Consider the following 19,776-nt stretch of genomic DNA (forward strand, 5'->3'; position numbering starts at 1 on the left):
AAGAACTTATTAAACTCAACAACAAAAACCAAATAATCCAATTAAGAAATTGGCAGAAAGAAAACATGAACAGACATTTTTCCAAATAAGACACATAAATGGCCAACAGACAGATCATCAGGGAAACAGGAATCAAAACCACAATGATATATCACCCCATACCTGTAAGAATGGCTAAGGTCAACAACATAGGAAATAATATGTGTTGGCAAGGATATAGAGAAAGGGGAAAATTTTTGCACTGTTTGTGAGAATGCTAAGTGGTGAAACCACTCCAGAAAACAGTACAGAAGTTCTTCAAAAAGTTAAAAATAGGACTATCCTATGATCCAGCAGTTGCACTACTAATGATTTACCCAAAGGATACAAATTTTATATTTATGAAGTTCAATAAGATCTTTTTAAAGTCCCAACATTTCCAATCTGTAGCAAGGACAAAGATCCTCAGAATCATTTTGCAAAATTTAATGTACATAAAATAATAAAATAAAGAAATGCTTTACTGTATATTAATCTAAATAGCATTCTACTTAGACATCTTAGCCAAATAAATTAAACCATATCATACCAGAGCAACAGCTCCTCCATAATGGCCATCACACATCTTCCCTTGAAAGGTTGCACCAACATAATTTGATTTTTCTCTGTAACTTAAGTTTAAAAAAGGATCATAGTCATATAATTTTGTAAAATTAAGCACAATTACTATTAAATTTTCCTAATAACATTTTATTTGCATATTTATATAATAAATTAATAAATATTTCCACTTAACATTAGGGTAATGAAGCTTGGAAGTGACTAAACATGTCTGCTTGTCTTGAAAACAATGAAATACTTTTAAAAAACAAATAATAGAAAGTTTATATTCATACTGAATTTTTAGAAAACAACATTCTTTATTATGTAGTACTTTTTAAAATTAGGTAATTCCTAAAATATCAAAATAATAAAAATAAATAAAGCTCCTTAAAGTTAGAAAGCTAAAGAAATACAATTGATAAATAAAATGGGCAGAGTCACCTTATGGGTTGAAGTTTCTTATATAATTGGATAGAATTAGACAACCAGGATCATGAGAATATATGGCATACTTGTGGAACAGAAAATAATTTAAAATATTATAATTTTATAAATATATTTTATATAATATATTAATATATTATATATAGATCCTAAATATTAATAAGAGAAAAACAAAGAACCTATTAAATAGAAGGGAAGCCTTACATTTTTTAAAATGCAGCACAATGTAAATATGGTATGCTAGAGATATTTAAATTTATAGTAGTGTCGCCATATACTTGGGGTTTTTTTTTTTTGTTATTTCATGAAAATAAAGCATAAAAAGAAGTCCTAATTACTACATTCATCATGTGCATTTCTTCAGATAGATACTATTATTTTAAGTATTATTAGGGACATTTAATGATATGGTACACAGTCGAAGGTAATGGAGCATATAGTAACAATATTGAAAGGGTGAGTTTTAACTACAAACAAGTAAATAAAATGATTGACATCAATAACTCTGTTATAAAAACTGTTTTGAACAATAATATTCACATGATATTATATGTAGAAAAAAATGCATATGTTCCCCAACAGCCTGTCAACTATCAGAAATGAGGCCAAATATGGATGCTTCCTTCGTATAAGACACAGTAAAACCAAAATATGCTTACACAAGTAAAAATGCTATATCATGTGGACGCAAAACAAGATAAGATCTTTTCCATTTTAAAAATCTGTATAATAATTCATTTGCATCTCCGGTTACTGAGATTTTATTTTCATCTATCCAAAGTTCCAATGAAGAGAGAATTATTGTAACATTTAATGATGTAAAAATCTAAAATAGAAAACATGAAGAAAATAGGTTCAGATATCAAGGTTTAAATAGATCTGGAGATCTATCTATAAAAATAAACACTACACTGATGACAAATATTAAACAACAGAATTGCTAAGTCTGGATTGGATCTTAGAAAGTATATTAAGTAATAAGTATGACTTATAAAACAAGTAATAATTAAGTTTGAAATGCTTGTACTTCAGCAAGCCCTAAGTGAAGTGCTTTATTAATTTTATAATTAGGTATAGATTATTTTAGTATACATAATCATAGTATACAAACTTAGGAATATATAATAATTATTATTCCTATTATTATTCCTATTCAGAAAACTGAAACTTAAAACAGTTACATAATTTGGCCTATTTTATACATCATGTGCATTCAGACAGTGCCATAAATAAAGTATGGGAATTCTTTTGGTAACACAAGCAAATGCAAAAAGAATTAAAAAGCAAATACTTACAGCATTGGTCAGTCCTATCAACTGGAAGATCTTTTGAGTGACAACAATTGTATCAGAACCCATATGATTATACTGAAAAAGGTAAGATTGTTTAATTTACCAATTTATTAGTTTTTAAACATTATTATTATAGAAGCAATATTATACTCAGTGTAAAATGGGAAAAATATTTTTAAAAATACAAAAGACAGGGCGCCTGGGTGGCTCAGTGGGTTAAGCCGCTGCCTTTGGCTCAGGTCATGATCTCAGGGTCCTGGGATCGAGTCCCGCATCGGGCTCTCTGCTCTGCAGGGAGCCTGCTTCCTCCTCTCTCTCTCTCTGCCTGCCTCTCTGCCTACTTGTAATCTCTCTCTGTCAAATAAATAAATAAAATCTTTAAAAAAAAAATACAAAAGACACTACAAACTCTTCCAAATATAAGAGGAGGGAAGATTTCCAAACTCATTTTATGATGCCACCATTACCCTAATACCAAAATCAAACACTGCAAAAGTAAAATACAAACCAGTATTCCTAATGAACACAGAGGCAAAAATTCCTCAACAAAGTATAGGCAAACTAAGTTCAACAGCATATTAAAAGGATAATATGCTATGATCAGTAGGGATTTTTTCTAGTAATTTAAGAATGGTTCAACATCTGCAAATCAGTCAATATGCTACACTACATCAACAAAATGAAGGATACAAATTACATGATCAGATGATAAAGAATCATCAGAAGATGCAGAAAAAAACATTTTAATGAACTTTAACATCCTTTCAAAATGAAAACTCTCACCAAAGTGGGTATGGAGAGAAGGTACATCAACATAATAAAAGCCATATATAACAAGCCTATAACTAATATTATACTCAACTGCGAAAACCTGAAAGCTTTTAGTTTAAGATCGGGAATGAGACAAAGATGCTCACTCTCACCACTTTTATTTTATATAGTATCAAAAATTCTACCCAGAGCAACTAGGTAAGAAATTATACAAATTGGAAAGGAAGAAGTAAATTATCACTATTTGCAGATCACATGATATTACACATAGAAAACCCTACAGATACATACACACATACACACACACACACTTAGAATAAATTTTTAAAATTCACTAAAGTTGCAGGATAAAAAATCAATATGCAAAAATCTGTTGCATTTCTGTATACTAATAAACAATTAGGAAGAAAAACTAAAACAATTCCATTTGTATTTGCATCAAAAAGAATAAAACACTTAGAAATAAGTTTAAATAAGGAGAGTAAAGATATGTACAGTGAAAACTATAAGACAATGATAAAAGAAATTAAAAACACATTGTTAAAATGTCCATACTACCTAAAGTAATATATAGATTCAAGGTAATGCTTATTAAATTTTCAGGGACATTTTTCACAGAAATAAAACAAAGAGCCTTGAAATTTGAGTGGAACCACAAAAGACCCTGAATAGCCAAAAAATTTTGAAAAAGAACAAATCTAGAGACATCATGCTCTCTGCTTTCAAAATATATTACAAAATTATAGTAATCAAAACAGTATGATATTGCCATAAAAACAAACGCATAGAACAATGGACTAGAACAGAAAGCTCAGATATAAATCCATGCATACCTTATAGTCAATTAAGTTGTAACAAAGGAGCCAACAATACACAACAGGGAAAAATAGTCTCTTCAAGAAATGGTATTAAGGAAATTGAACAACACATACAAAAGAATGAAACCATACCACTATCTTAAACTATATATAAAACATAACTCATAATGAATTAAAAACTTGAATGTAAGATCTGAAACCATAAAACTCCTAAAGGACAACATACAGGAAACTTTTTCACATAAGGTGACAATGACTTTTTTGACTTGACACCTAAAGCAAAGGCAACAAAAGTAAAATTAAGCAAGTGGGACTATATCACTCTAAAAACCTTATGCACTGCAAAAGATAACAGGAACAAAATGAAAAGGCAATCTACCAAACAGGAGAAGATATTTGTAAATCATACATCCAATAATGTGTTAATATCAAAATATGTAAAGAACTCATATGACTCAGTAGCAAGAAAAAAAAAACAAACAATCCAATTAAAAAATGGGCAGAGGATCTGAATAGACAATTTTTCTGAGAAAATATACAGATGACCAAGAGGTACATGAAAAGGCACTCAAAATTACTAATCATCACGGAACTACTAATCAAAACTACAATGATATCATCTCACACCTGTTAGAATAGCTGTTATAAATTTTAAAAAAGGAATAGCAAGTATTGGCGATGATGTGTAGAAAAGGGAACCCTCATGCACTATTGGTGGGAATGTAACCTGGTGCAGCCACTCTGGAAAAGAGTATGGAGGTTCCTCAGAAAATTAAAAATAGAGCTGCCATATGATCCATCAATTCCACTTCTGGGTATTTGTCCAGAGGAAATAAAAACATTAACTCAAAAAGACTTATGCCAAAAAAAGAAGAAAGTCTTGCCATTTGTGACAACATGGATGCAGCTTAAAAGCATTATTCCCAAGGAAATGAGTCAGAGGAAGATAAATACTGAATTATCTCATTTATATCTGGAATCTAAAAACAAAACAAAAACCAAACTCATAGATACAGAGAAAATATTGGTGGTTTCCAGAGGTGAAATGTAGGGAATAGAAGAAATGGGTGAGGTGATCCAGTTATAAAATAATTAATTCCTGGGAATTACAGCATCATGACTATAGTTAATAATACTGTATTGTATATTTGAAAGTTGCTAAAAGAGTAGATTATAAAAATTTTCATTATAAAAAATGATATGTGTGATCATTTTTCAGTACATATTTTGCAAATACTGCATCCTTATGTTGTACCCCTGAAACTAATATAATGTCACATGGAAATTTTATCTCAATTTGAAATCAGACACTACAAATAAGTTATAGTTTTACTGTCAAATAATAATTGTTGAAAGAAAATGTTACTTTAAACTATAGGATTTAAATGTGAATAAAGATTATGTATTGAATATATGCTTTCAAAACCATGCCTTAGTGAAATATTATTTAAAAAAATAAAAATATTAAATTCTTAAACATTGTTAATAGAAAAATAAAGTTTCAAGAGAACAAATAAAAGTAAAAAAAACACAAAATTTGAAAACTGAAGAACAGATAAGTGATAAAAGCTAAAGCAGATTTAAGATATTTAAATGATAGACCAGTGCAGCAATATAATTCACCTCAGAAACCCTAAAATATTCAGATTGGCTCTATCAGCTTTTCTTCAAGTACGAGAAATTGGCACTAAGAGCAGGCAGATTGACTTTAAAATTTGTTTAAGGAGCAGTTAAGGCTGGGAGAACATCCAGAATGGCTGTGTGAGAAAAGGCAATCCAAGGATATTATACATTGAATGATTCCATTTAGATAACATTTTGGAAATTAAAAAGTATAGACATGGAGAACAGATTAGTTGTCTTCAGAGATCAGGGAAAGGGTAATGAAGGAGAACTGGGTGTGGCTGTGAAAAGGCCACACAACAGATCCTCATTTGAAGTTATTCTGCATTTTGACTATGATTGTTAATATCCTAGATGTAATACTGTATTATGATATTTTAAGTTGTTAAAAATTGGAAAAAATGGATACACAGGATCTCTATATATCCTTTTTATTTTGACAAATTTTATTCATGTTTTATTCAGTAAAAATGAAAATTGACACTACTGACAATGTGTACACACAAACCACACAAATCCACAAACACATAGATATAAATTAAGGTGATTAGTCAATAATGTAAGCACCCTATGCCAAAATTTGAGATAACAAAGCTATGTTAAATGTTTCAAACCAAATCTATAACTCACCCATCTGTAATAAAAAAAAAATAAAGTAATAAAGAAGACCAAGAACATAATTTTTGGAAGACAGATAGGGCAGAAAGTTCATCAAAGTAATTGAGTACTTATTTAAAAGTGCATTAAACCTCGGATAGGGTAAATATCATATATTTTTCAGGATTAAATGAAAGAACAAGGGGGTTTGAGATACTCAAGAGTAAAAACTTCAGAATAAAAGTTTTTGTTTGGGGCCAATGGATTTATCACACAAAATAGTCTTTAAATATTCTTATAAATGCGTATGAGTAAATGACTATTTCTAATAAAAAGATAATTTTAAAAAACTAGAAAACATATGCTTATGACAAAAGGAGATAGTAAGGGAAGAACAAATAGCTATAAAATAGAGAAAAAATCAAAATGGCAGATATACATATAGACATATAAATAATGACATTAAAAAAATGGATGAAAAAATTACTTAAACTATTTTTATACACATTTTATTTATTTATTTTATAGAGAGAAAGATCACAAGTAGGCAGAGAGGCAGGCAGAGAAAGAGGGGAAGCAGGCTCCCTGCTGAGCAGAGAGCCTGATGCGAGGCTTAATCCCAGGACCCAGAGATCATGACCTGAGCCAAAGGCAGCGGCTTAACCCACTGAGCCACCCAGGCCCCCCTCACTTAAACTATTAAGAAATTAAAACTACAATGAGATAGTACCTCACACCTGTTAGAATGCTTGCAATCAAAACAAGAAGATATAATAAATACTGGTTGGGACATGGTAAAAATTTAAGGGTTCATCAATGGATGAATGAAGAGCTTGTGAGATATGTATGCGTGTGGATGCACACACACACACACCACAATGGAGTATTATTTGGCCATAAAAAATGAAAATTTTCCATTTGTGTTATGGATGGACCTTGCTATGAACATTGGGGTGCATGAGGGCATTATGCTAAGGGAATTAATAAGTGAATTAAGTCAAACAAAAAAAGACAAATACCTCTGATCTCATTTACATGTAGAGTTAAAAAAAAAATATATTGGAAATTGCCAGAAGAAGGGAATGGGCAAAATGACTCAAGAGAACTAAAAGGTACAAACTTCCAGTTATAAAATAAACAAGGTATGGGGATGTAATATATAGCATGGCAACTACCTAACAACACTGTACTGCATATCTGAAAGTTGCTAATAAAGTAAATCTTAAAAGTTCTCATCACAGGAAATAAAATTCTTTGACTATGCGTGCTGTGGATATTAACTAGACTTATGGTGGTGATCATTATGCAATATATACAAATACTGAATCAATATGTTGTACACCTGTAACTAATATACTATGTCAATCATACCTCAATGAGTAAAGAGAAGAAAAAACTATTCAAAAGTCTTAAGCAGGGGATAGATACAATTTGATTTATGTTTTTAAAAGGTCCTAGCCTCATGAGATTTGGGGTATTAAAGATTTTGTCTATATAAAATGAATTAGGAGCCTTTTTAAATGTTTGTCACCATACAGCACATCATTAGTTTTTGATGTAGTGTTCCATGATTGATTGTTTGCATAGAACACCCAGTGCTCCATTCAATATGTGCCCTCCTTAATACCCATCATTGGACTAACCTCTCCCGCCAACATCGCTCCCCTCTAAAATCCTTAGATTGTTTCTTGGAATCCATAGTCTCTCATAGTTCATCTACCCCTCTGATTTTCCTCCCTTCATTTTTCTCTTGCCTCTCCCACTGTCCCCAAAGCTATTACTTATGTTCCACAAATAAGTGAAACCATATAATAATTGCCTTTCTCTTCTTGATTTATTTTACTTAGCACTTAGTAATCTCCTCCAGTTTCATCCATGTTGATGCAAATGTTGGGTAGTCATCCTTTCTGATGGCAGAGTAATATTCCATTGTATAAATGGACCATATCTTCTTTATCCATTCATTTGGCGAAGGGCTTCTCCGCTCCTTCCACAGTTTGGCTATTGTGGACATTGCTGCTATGAACACTGGGGTGCATGTGGCCCTTCTTTTCACTACATCTATATCTTTGTGGTAAATACCCAGTAGTGCAAAAGCTGTGTCATAGGGTAACTCTGTTTTAACTTTTTGAAGAACCTCCACACTGTTTTCCAAAATAGCTGCACCAACTTGCATTCCCACCAACAGTATGAGAGGGTTACTTTTTTCCACAACCTGTCCAACATTTGTTGTTTCTTGCCTTGTCAATTTTTTGCCAATCAAACGGGTATAAGGTGGTATCTCAATGTGGTTTTGATTTGAACATCCTTGAGAGTTAATGGTGTTAAACATTTTTTCTTGTGTCTGTCAGCCATTTGTATGTCTTCTTTGGAGAGCTGTCTGTTCATCTCTTCTGCCCATTTTTTAACTTGATTATTTGTTTTTTGGATGTTGAGTTTGAGAAGATCTTTATATATCTTGGATACCAGCCCTATATCTGTAGTGTCACTTGCAAATATCTTCTCCCATTCTGGGGGTTGCCTCTTTTATTGACTGTTTCCTTTGTTGTTCAGAAGCTTTTTATCTTGATGAAGTCCCAAAAGTTCATTTTCACTTTTCTTTCCCTTGCCTTTGGAGATGGGTCATGGAAGAAGTTGCTGTGGCTGATGTCAAAGAGGTTACTGCTTATGTTCTCCTCTAGGATTCTGATGGATTCCTGTCTCACATTGAGGTCTTTCATGCATTTAGAGTTTATCTTTGTGTATGGTATAAGAGAATGATTGAGTTTCATTCTTTTGCATGCGGCTGTCCAATTTTCCCAGCATCATTTATTGAAGAGACTATCTGTGTTCCATGTGATATTCTTCCCTGCTTTGTCAAAGATTAGTTGACCATAGAGTTGAGGGTCCATTTCTGGGGACTCTATTCTGTTCAATTGATCTATGTGTCTGTTTTTGTGCTAGAACCATGCTGTCTTGGTGATCACAGATTTAGTAATATTTTAAATAATAATTTAGTATTTGGATTACTTGAATTTGAATATTTGAATTCAAATAATAATTTGAAATCAGCCAATAAGATGTCCCCAGGTTTGTTTTTCTTTTTCTACATTTACTTGGTGATTCAGGGTCTTTTCTGGTTCCTTACAAATTTTAGGATTGTTTGTTCTAGAACTTTGAAAAATACCACTGGTATTTTTATTGGGATGGTGTTGAAAATATAGATTGCTATAGGCAGCATATACATTTTAATAATATTTATTCTTCTGATCCATGAGCATGGAATGTTTCTCCATCTTTTTGCATCTTCTTCAATTTCTTTCAGAAGTGTTCTGTAGTTTCTAGAGTATATATCTTTTACTTCTTTGGTTAGGTTTATTCCAAGGTATCTTATGGTTTTTGGTGCTATTGTAAATGGAATCAATTCAAATTAATCCTAAACCATGCAAAAGAAGAGAAATAATTAAGATTAGAGCAGAGATCAATGAATTAGAAACCAGAAATACAGTAGAGCAGATCAATGAAACTGGAAACTGGATTTTTTTGAAAGAATAGTATCAATAAACCACTAACCAGACATATCCTTAAGAAAAGAGAAAGAACCCAAATTAACAAAATTATGAATGAAAGGGGAGAGACTATAACTAACACCAAGGAAATAGAAACAATTATTAAAGACTATAATCAACAACTATATGCCAATAAATTAAGCAACCTGGAAGAAATGGATGCCTTCCTGGAAATCTATAAACTACCATGACTGAAACAAGAAGAAACTGATAACATGAATAGACCAATAACCAGTAATGAAATTGAAGCAGTGATCAAAAACCTCCCCCAAAATGAGTCCAGGGCCTGATGGATTCCCTGCAGAATTCTACCACACATTCAAAGAAGAAATAATACCTATTCTCCTGAAGCTGTTTCATAAAATAAAAACATGAGGAAAACTACCAAACTCATTCTATGAGGCCAACATTACCTTGATCCCAAAACCAGGCAAAGACCCCATCAAAAAGGAGAATTTTTTCAGACAATATTCCTGATGATTATGGTGACCAAAACTCTTAACAAGCTCTTAGCTAATAGGATCCAACAGTACATTAAAAGGATTATCCATCATGACCAGGTAGGATTTATCCCTGGGATACAAAAAGTGGTTCAACACTCATGAATCAATCAGTGTGATAAAACACATTGCTAAGAGAAGTGACAAGAACCATATGGTCCTCTCAATTGGTGCAGAAAAAGCATTTGACAAAATACAGCACCCTTTTCTGATTAAAACTCTTCAGAGCATAGGGAAAGAGGGAACATTCCTCAATTTCATAAAATCTAGTTATGAAAAGCTCACAGTGAATATCATTCTCACTGCGGAAAAGCTGAGGGCCTACTCCTTACGATCAGAAACACAACAAGGATGTCCATTCTCACCACTATTGTTCAACATAATACTAGAAGTCCTAGCAACAGCAATCAGAAAACACAAAGAAATGAAAGGTATTCAGATTGGCAAAGAAGAAGCCAAACTCTCTCTCTTCATGGAGGACACAACACTTTATGTGGAAAATTCAAAAGACTCCATCCCCAAGCTACTAGAACTCATACAGCAATTCAGTAATGTGGTAGTTTACAAAATCAATGCACAGTAATCAGTTGCTTTCCTGTATACTAAAAATGTAACATAGAAAGAAATTAGGGAACTATGAGCTTTTAAAACAGTTTAGAAAGTAACTCTCAGATTTTGGCAGGTCAGAATCACCTGGAAAATGAGTAAAGAATACAGAGACCTAGATTTATTGAAGTACAACAGGATCTGGGTGTGTGATTTTATCACCAAGTTTCCTTAGTGATTCTTATTCATACCAAAGTTTGAAAATGACTAAATTATAATGTGATTATCAATTATTTAAAGCTTAGATAAAATGCAGATATGAGATCATAAGTTCCTGAATTTTTAACCAACTTTCAGGTTTCTTCTGTGGTAATTGATCTATTTAATAAAACTATAAAATATAAAACATCTGTACTCATTAATATGAATGCAGATTTTATAAATGTTAGTAGATTCCAGCAATGTATCATAAGAATAATATGTGAAGATGAGGTAGCTGATTTCCTGTAAACTCATGCTCAACATCAATAAAATATGTATTATTGCATTACTTCAACAAACTAACAAATAAAACCTGCATGGTTGATATAATAAATTCTGAGAAAGAATTCAATAAAATTCACCAGAAATTCCTAATAACAAGTCAAAACATTGGAATCAAGTGAAAGCACTCAGATGTTATAAAGACTAAACACAGCAACAATGGCAAAAATCAACAACAAAAAACTAATAATAAATATCATTCTAAGAGGAAAAACGATTTCAATTAAAATCAGGAGCTTATCTATGATTCTCTTCATTATTTAACATGGTCAGGGAAATTTTTGTGAATGCAAAAGCACAGGAAAATAAAATAAATATGGCACACATTTGGATAGAAGAAATAAAACTCCATCTTTGAGTTTATGATACATTTTATACTAGAAAACACATGAGATTCCAGTAAAATTACTACAATTATAAGAATATGGTTAAGATTTCTAGATATGGGAGATATCTATAAAGTTAATGTTTTTTTAAATTTTATATAAAAAATTCACTTGCAATACTAAAAAATTAAATTACTTAAGAATAAATTTTAAAAAGGCAATATCTATATGAAGAAAACTATAGTAATCTTATTAAAAGGCATAAAATCAGTCTAATCACAAGAGTACACATTATTTTTGGATAAGGAGACTTTCTATCCTAAGTTTGTTAATCACTCTAAGTTAGTATTAAGTTTTAATGCCATCCCAACTAGAGTTCTCCATTTTGGGAGTGAGGATTAAGAAAATCATCTTAAGGTTTATACATAAGGAAAAGAACCAAGAGAGAAAATATGTTAAAGTATGAAAAAAACAGGATGAGATTTGCCTTGCTAGATATTATGATACCATAAAGCCACTGTAATTGTCACTATGATGTTAGTTTATGAGTGGAAAAATATTAATGGGACATAAAATAGAGAAATCAAAATGTATCCCAATCACATGTGAGACTTTCATATTTAAGAAATAATGCTTGCAGAACCAGCTATTCATCTGAAAGAAAACAAAAGTAGACCCCCATCTCGGGTCATAGTTTATCCTATACCATATATAAAAATAGATCCCAAGTGAATTAAAGAGTTAAATGCAGACAAATCTAGAAAACTACATAAAAAGTATAGGCATTATTGATACCTCCTAAATAAAATTGCAAAGCTGAAAATTGTGTAGGAATAGGAAGACATATTTGAATACATGAAAATCAAAGTTTTGTGATACAAAAAATCCACAAATGAAGTTAATTACCAAAGTCAGCATTTTGATAATATTTTATCTCAGACAATAAAAATGTGAATATTTTTAATATTCAAAGATTTCTTCTAACAAGGCAAACATATAAAACATGAGAAAAGGCATAAATTATCAATTCAGAGAAAAGCTAATACCAGTGACCACTAAATATTAAATGATGCTTAAATTAATTCTCAAGGAAATAGAAATTAAAATCACAATTAGATAAAATTTGATATGCACTGACTAACAAAAATTAAAGAGAAATATAAAATTGATGGTTACTAGATATGAAAGGAACATTGCATTTTCAGTTTTAACTTGGATATGTGAAAAAAGTTACAATCTTTATGAAGCAATGGATGATATCCATTAAAATTAAACAACATAAATCCTTTAAGTCATCATCCCTATTCCCGGTGAACTTTCTGATAGGAGTTAAATGCCCAAGATGGAAGTGCTCATGAATAAGGATAATTCATAAGCATTATTTATGGCATAAAGCAAAACAAAGAAAGAGAAAAGGAAAAGAAAAAAGAAAGAAAGAAAGGAAGAAACCTGGAAATAGAGTGAATACTCACCAAAAAGGGAATAAGTAAATCCATTACAGCACATGCATACCATGAAGTACTATTCAGACCTCAAAAATAATGAGTTACTCAGTTGACTTGAATAACCTCCCGTACACAAAAAATATATATTTAAAAATTAAAATAATCCAACATCATTGCATGGCTCAGTCAGTCTAGGAGCTGCCTTAAGCTCAGTTCATTGTCCCAGAGTGCTGGGATTGAGTCCCACATTGGGCTCAAGAAGCAGGCTCTTCTCCTTCTGCCTGCCCCTCTCTCTGCTTGTGCTCTCTCTTGCTCTTTCTCTCTCTGACAAATAAATAAAATCTTTTAAAAAATTAAATAATCCAAGAAGATATCAGAGGCTGCCAGATTTGATAAAGGGAAAAGAAAAACTAAATATATATTGTTTACAGAAGACATACTACATTTTATTTTCAAAGATACAAATAACTTGAAAATAAAAGTACTGAAAGAGAATAATATACAAACAACAACAAGAGAGCTGACATGTCCATGAAGAAGATATAAAATTATAAATACATATACATCTAAAAACAGAGTCTGGGGAAGGAGTTAAGATGGTAGAGGAGTAGGGGTCCCTAATTCCTTCTGGTCCCGGGATTGCAACTAGCTCTCCAGTGGGGATCTGAGAGAAGATCTGAGAAAATGGGAGATCTGAGAAAATAATTGCTGCAGTTCTACAAATAGGAAAGTGATGCACTTTTTGCAAGGTAGGAGGTGTAGAGGAGATGTGAATATGGGGCCAAGGAGGGGAGGAAGCACTTAAGCAGGCTACCAGAAAGTATTAAAAGCATATAAGCATCAGATTGCAAAATGGGAGCATTAAGAAGTCTGCCAACCTGGGAACATCCCTGGCTCAAATGTGCTCAGGTTGTGAAGTGGGGCCAGGTGGACAGCATGGTCCCAAGATCCTCATGGTCACAAAAAGAATGGTGGTGCCTGAGTGTGGCAGAGTTCCCAAGCATCAGAGAAAGGAAGCCAGCTAAAAGCAGCAAGTCTAGGTGCCACCTTTCTGCTCAGTGTTGCCATAAACCAAGTACCACTTTATGATGGGGTGACCCTTCTCTGAGCAGGCGCCCAGAAAAAGACAGAAACTCAATGAGAACATCCCCTATCCCAGGAGGAATTTCTCCAGTCCACACTGGAGGAGTCCAAAGTTTGGAGACTGGAAACTGGGTCATGTGCTTTAAATAAATAAATAAATAAATAAATATTATATTAATATAGAATATTTATTAATATATAAATATATAAAATAGAAAGGAAAACATATATAAATTATATGTTATATTTTATATATAATTTATATATAAAATATATTAATATTTTATATATAATTTATATATAAAATATAACATAAATATTATTAAATATTAATATAATTAATTAATTATATTATTATATAATAGTATTACTCAATAATAAAATAAATATTAAATATTGTACTATGTAATTTATATATAAATTATATGTAATTAATTATATAAATTATATATAATTAATATTGTATATTAATTATATATATTTTATATATATTATATATTTATATATTGACATATATATAAATAATTAACATATATTTATATATAAATATAGATTTACATGTTAACATATATAAATATAAAATCTATATAAATATATTAATATATAATATTAATATTAATATAATTTATATTAATTATAATGGATATATGATATAAATATATTTATATTAATTATAATTAATATTATATAGTTATAATTTCTATATCATATTAATTAGTATTGATTTATTTATTAGTGATATATTAATATTAATTATATTTATATGAATAATTTATATTTGTATGAATTAATATGTTAATATATTGATATGATTAATTATGACATATAATAAATAATAAATATATGATATTATATATTTATATAATTGATAATACTATAATTAATAGTTGCATATTAACATATATTAATACATTTATATATAAATGTTTTCCTTTCTATTTTATATATTTATATATTATATATGATCATATATATAAGTATAATATATATATTAAAAACATTTTATAGGGGCGCCTGGGTGGCTCAGTGGGTTAAAGCCTCTGCCTTTGGCTAAGGTCATGATCCCAGAGTCCTGGGATCAAGCCCTGCATCGGACTCTCTGCTCAGCAGAGATCCTGCTTCCTTCTCTCTTTGCCTGCCTCTCTGCCTACTTGTAATCTCTGTCAAACAAATAAAATCTTAAAAAAAAAACCATTTTTATATATAAATGTTTTCCTTTCTTTTTAAGATCTAGTTTCCTGGGACGCCTGGGTGGCGCAGTTGGTTGGGCGACTGCCTTCGGCTCAGGGCGTGATCCTGGAGTCCCGGGATCGAGTCCCACATCGGGCTCCCAGCTCCATGGGGAGTCTGCTTCGCTCTCTGACCTTCTCCTCGCTCATGCTCTCTCTCACTGTCTCTCTCAAATAAATAAATAAAATCTTTAAAAAAAAAAAAAAAAAGATCTAGTTTCCTTTGACAAATAGACCAAAATACACCCAGGATCTAGTTTATTGTTTGGTCCTGTTTTACTTATTGTTTTTTTTTTTTTCTTCCTTTGTTTTGTTTTTGTTTTCTTCCAGTTTGGTTTGTTTGTATTTTTCTGGTGTTGTTGTTGCTATTTTTGTCTTTTTTCTCTCTTTCACTTATTCTTTCTAGACACAATGATGAAACCGAGAAACTCACCCCAAAAGAAAGAATAGGAGACAGCCCTCACTGCCAGGGATTTAACCAGCATAATTATGTCAGAATTAGAATTCAAAACAATGAGTATAAAAATACTAGCTGGACTTGGGGGGAAAAAAAAAACAAAACACAGACGACAGTAAAGAATCCCCTACTATAGAAATAGAAGAATTAAAATTTAATCAGGTCAAATTCAAAATGGTATTACTGAGATGCAATAAAAAATGGAGGCTCTACCTGCTAAGATAAAGAGAGCGGAAGAGGTAGTCAATGATATAGGAAATAAAATGATGGAGAATAAGAAAACTGAGAAAAAAAAAGAGAAAACTACTGGATCATGAAGGCAAATTTTGAGAAATCAGTGAACATAACACAAAATAATATTTGAATAATAGGGGTCCCAGAAGAGGAGGAGAAAGATAGAGGGGCAGAGGTTTATTTGAACAAATTAGAGCTGAGAACATTGCTAATCTGTGGAAATAAACAGGCACTCAAGTCCAGGAAGCATAGAGAATGCCTTCAAAGTCAATAAAAATAGGTCAGCATCTCAACATATCATAGTGGAGCTTGCAAATTTCAGAGACAAAGAGAAAATCCTGAAAGCAGCTTGGGACAAAATGCCATAACCTACAAGACAGAAACAAGGCCAGCATCCAGAAAGGACTGGTATGACATATTCAATGTTCTAAATGTGAAAAATATGCAGCCAAGAATACTTTATCCAGCAAGGCTGTCATTCAGAATGGAAGGAGAGATAAAGAGTTTCCAGGACACACAGAAACTAAAAGAATTTGTGATCCGTAAGCCAGCCCTCCAAGAAATATTCAAATGGACCCTTTGAGCAAAGTAACAAAGACCAGAAGAGAAAAGACAATCTACAGAAACAATGACTTTACAGGTAATACAAAAGCACTAAACTCATATCTTTAAATAATTACTCTGAATGTAAATGGACTAAATGCTCCAATTAAAAGAGAGTATCATATTGGACTAAAAAACAAGACCCGGTGATATGCTGTCTACAAGAGACTCAATTTGGACCCAAAGACACCTCCAGATTGAAAGTGAGGGGGTGGAGAACCATTTATCATGTTAAAAGACATCAAAAGAAAGCTGGGATAGCAATCCTTCTAACATACAAACTAGATTTTTAAATCAAAGACTGTAATAAGAGATAAGAAGGACACCATATTATAATAAAGAGGTCTACCAACATGAAGATCTAACAGTTGCAAATATTTATGTGCCTAACTGGGAAGCAGTCAATTATATAAAGCAATTAATAACAAAAACTTAAATAAATTCATTTGTAACACTACAATAATACCAGGGAATTTTAACAACCCACTCACAGCAATGGACAGATCATCTAAGCAGAAGAGCAAGAAGGAAACAAAGGCTTTGAATAACACACTGGACCAAATGGACTTCACAGATATATTCAGAAGATTTCATCCTAAAGCAACAGAATATATATTCTTCTAGACGATACATGGAACAGTCTCCAGAATGCACCACATACTGGACCACAGATCAGGGCTCAACTGGTACCAAAAGCTTGAGATTACTCCATGAATATTTTCAGACCACAATGCTTTAAACTCAGGGGCACCTGGATGGCTAAGTCATTCAGTGTCTGCCTTCAGATCAGGTCATGATCCCAGGGTACTCTATCAAGCCCCACACTGGGGTTCCTGCTCAGCAGAAAGTCTGCTTCTCCCTTTCCCACTCCTACTGCTTGTGTTCCCTCTCTTGCTGTCTCTCTCTCTGTCAAGTAAATGAATAAAATTTTTTAAAAAGCTTAAATTCAATCACAAAAGAAAACTTGGAAGGAAAACAAATACATGGAGGTTAAAGAGCATCCTATTAAAGAATGAGTGGATTAACCAGATAACTGAAGAATTTAAAAAATACACAGAAACAAATGAAAATGAAACCACAAAATTTCAGAATATTTATGATGCAGCAAAGGCAGTCCTAATAAAAAAGTATATAGCAATAGAGGCTACTCTCAAGAAACAAGAAAAGTCTCAAATACACAATCTAATCTTACACCTAAAGGAGCTGGAAAAAAAGAAGAGCAAATAAAGCTTACATCCAGCAGGAGAAGAGAAATTTAAAGAGCAGAAATCAATGATATAGAAATTAAAAAAAAAAACCAGTAGAATAGATCAACAAAACAATTAGCTTGTTCATTGAAAGAATAAGCTAGATAAACCCCATCTCAATACATGCAGAAAGAACATTTGACAAAATAGAGCATCATTTTTGATAAAAACTCTCTACAGTGTAGGGATAGAGGGAACATATCTATCATAAAAGCCATATATGAAAAACCCACAGCAAATATCACCCTCAATGGGGAAAAAGCTGAGAGTTTTTCCCCTAAACTCAGGAACATAACAGGGATATTTACTCTCTCCACTCTTGTTCATCATAGTACTAGAAGTTCTAGCTTAAGTGATCAAAGAACAAAAGAAATAAAATCATCCAAATCAGCAAAGAAGTCAAACTTTCACCCTTTGCATGATACTCTATGTTGACAACTTGTAAGACTCCATCCCAAAATTGCTAGAACTCACATAGGAATTCAGCAAAGTGGCAAGATATAAAATCAATGCACAGAAATCAGTTGCATTTCTATACACTAAGAATGAGGCAGAAGAAAGAGAAATCAAAGAATGGGTCCCATTCACAATTGCACCTAAACCATAAGATACCTAGGAATAAAGCTAAACCAAAGAGGTAAAAGTACTTTGAAAACTCTACAACACTTAATGAAGTAATTGAAGAAGACAAAAAGAAATGGAAAAACATTCCATGCTCGTGGATTGGAAAGACAAATATTGTTAAAATGTCTATATTACCTAAAACAATCCACACTTTCAAAGCCAGAGCAGTAATGTTTATATGAGACAAACTAGACTTTAAAACAAAGACTGCAACAAGAGATAAAGGATGCTATATAATTATAGAGGGGACAATCCAACAATATTTATTCCTTCAACATGGGAGCACTAAGTACGTAAGAATTAAAAACAAACATAAAGGAACTCAATGATAATAATAGTATGGGACTTTAACACATCACTTATATCTATTGACAGATCATCTAAACAGAAAATAAAGAAATAATGGCTTTGAATGGCACATTGGAACAGACAGACTTAACAGATACATTCAGAACATTTAATTCTAAAACAGAATATAAATCCTTTTCTTTTTTTTTTCTTTTTTTTTTCTTTTTCCAATTTATTTATTTTCAGAAAAACATTATTCATTATTTTTTTCACCACACCCAGTGCTCCATGCAAGCTGTGCCCTCTATAATACCCACCACCTGGTACCCCAACCTCCCACCCCCCCGCCACTTCAAACCCCTCAGATTGTTTTTCAGAGTCCATAGTCTCTCATGGTTCATCTCCCCTTCCAATTTACCCAAAAGCACATACCCTCCCCAATGTCCATAACCCTACCCCCCTTCTCCCAACCCCCATCCCCCCAGCAACCCACAGTTTGTTTCGTGAGATTAAGAGTCACTTATGGTTTGTCTCCCTCCCTATCCCATCTTGTTTCATGGATTCTTCTCCTACCCACTTAAGCCCCCATGTTGCATCACCACTTCCTCATATCAGGGAGATCATATGATATTTGTCTTTCTCCGCTTGACTTATTTCGCTAAGCATGATACGCTCTAGTTCCATCCATGTTGTCGCAAATGGCAAGATTTCATTTCTTTTGATGGCTGCATAGTATTCCATTGTGTATATATACCACTTCTTCTTGATCCATTCATCTGTTGATGGACATCTAGGTTCTTTCCATAGTTTGGCTATTGTGGACATTGCTGCTATAAACATTCGGGTGCACGTGCCCCTTTGGATCACTACGTTTGTATCTTTAGGGTAAATTCCCAGTAGTGCAATTGCTGGGTCATAGGGCAGTTCTATTTTCAACATTTTGAGGAACCTCCATGCTGTTTTCCAGAGTGGTTGC

At 32.2% G+C, this 19,776-nt stretch overlaps 1 protein-coding gene across 1 annotated transcript in view; it reads right to left on the reverse strand.

The window, feature by feature from the left end:
* ADAM2 (ADAM metallopeptidase domain 2) overlaps positions 1-19,776 on the reverse strand; it is a 135,180-nt gene that overhangs the window by 76,834 nt on the left and 38,570 nt on the right. Inside the window, exons 8-10 of the mRNA XM_044268200.1 lie at positions 2,322-2,393; positions 1,686-1,852; positions 569-650 (exon numbers count right to left, since the gene is read on the reverse strand). Of these exons, the coding sequence (XP_044124135.1) occupies positions 569-650; positions 1,686-1,852; positions 2,322-2,393 (321 nt within the window). The remainder of the gene's footprint in view (positions 1-568; positions 651-1,685; positions 1,853-2,321; positions 2,394-19,776) is intronic.

The sequence above is a fragment of the Neovison vison genome, chromosome 11 (assembly GCF_020171115.1).
Source record: "Neovison vison isolate M4711 chromosome 11, ASM_NN_V1, whole genome shotgun sequence".
NCBI classification, from domain to species: domain Eukaryota; kingdom Metazoa; phylum Chordata; class Mammalia; order Carnivora; family Mustelidae; genus Neogale; species Neogale vison.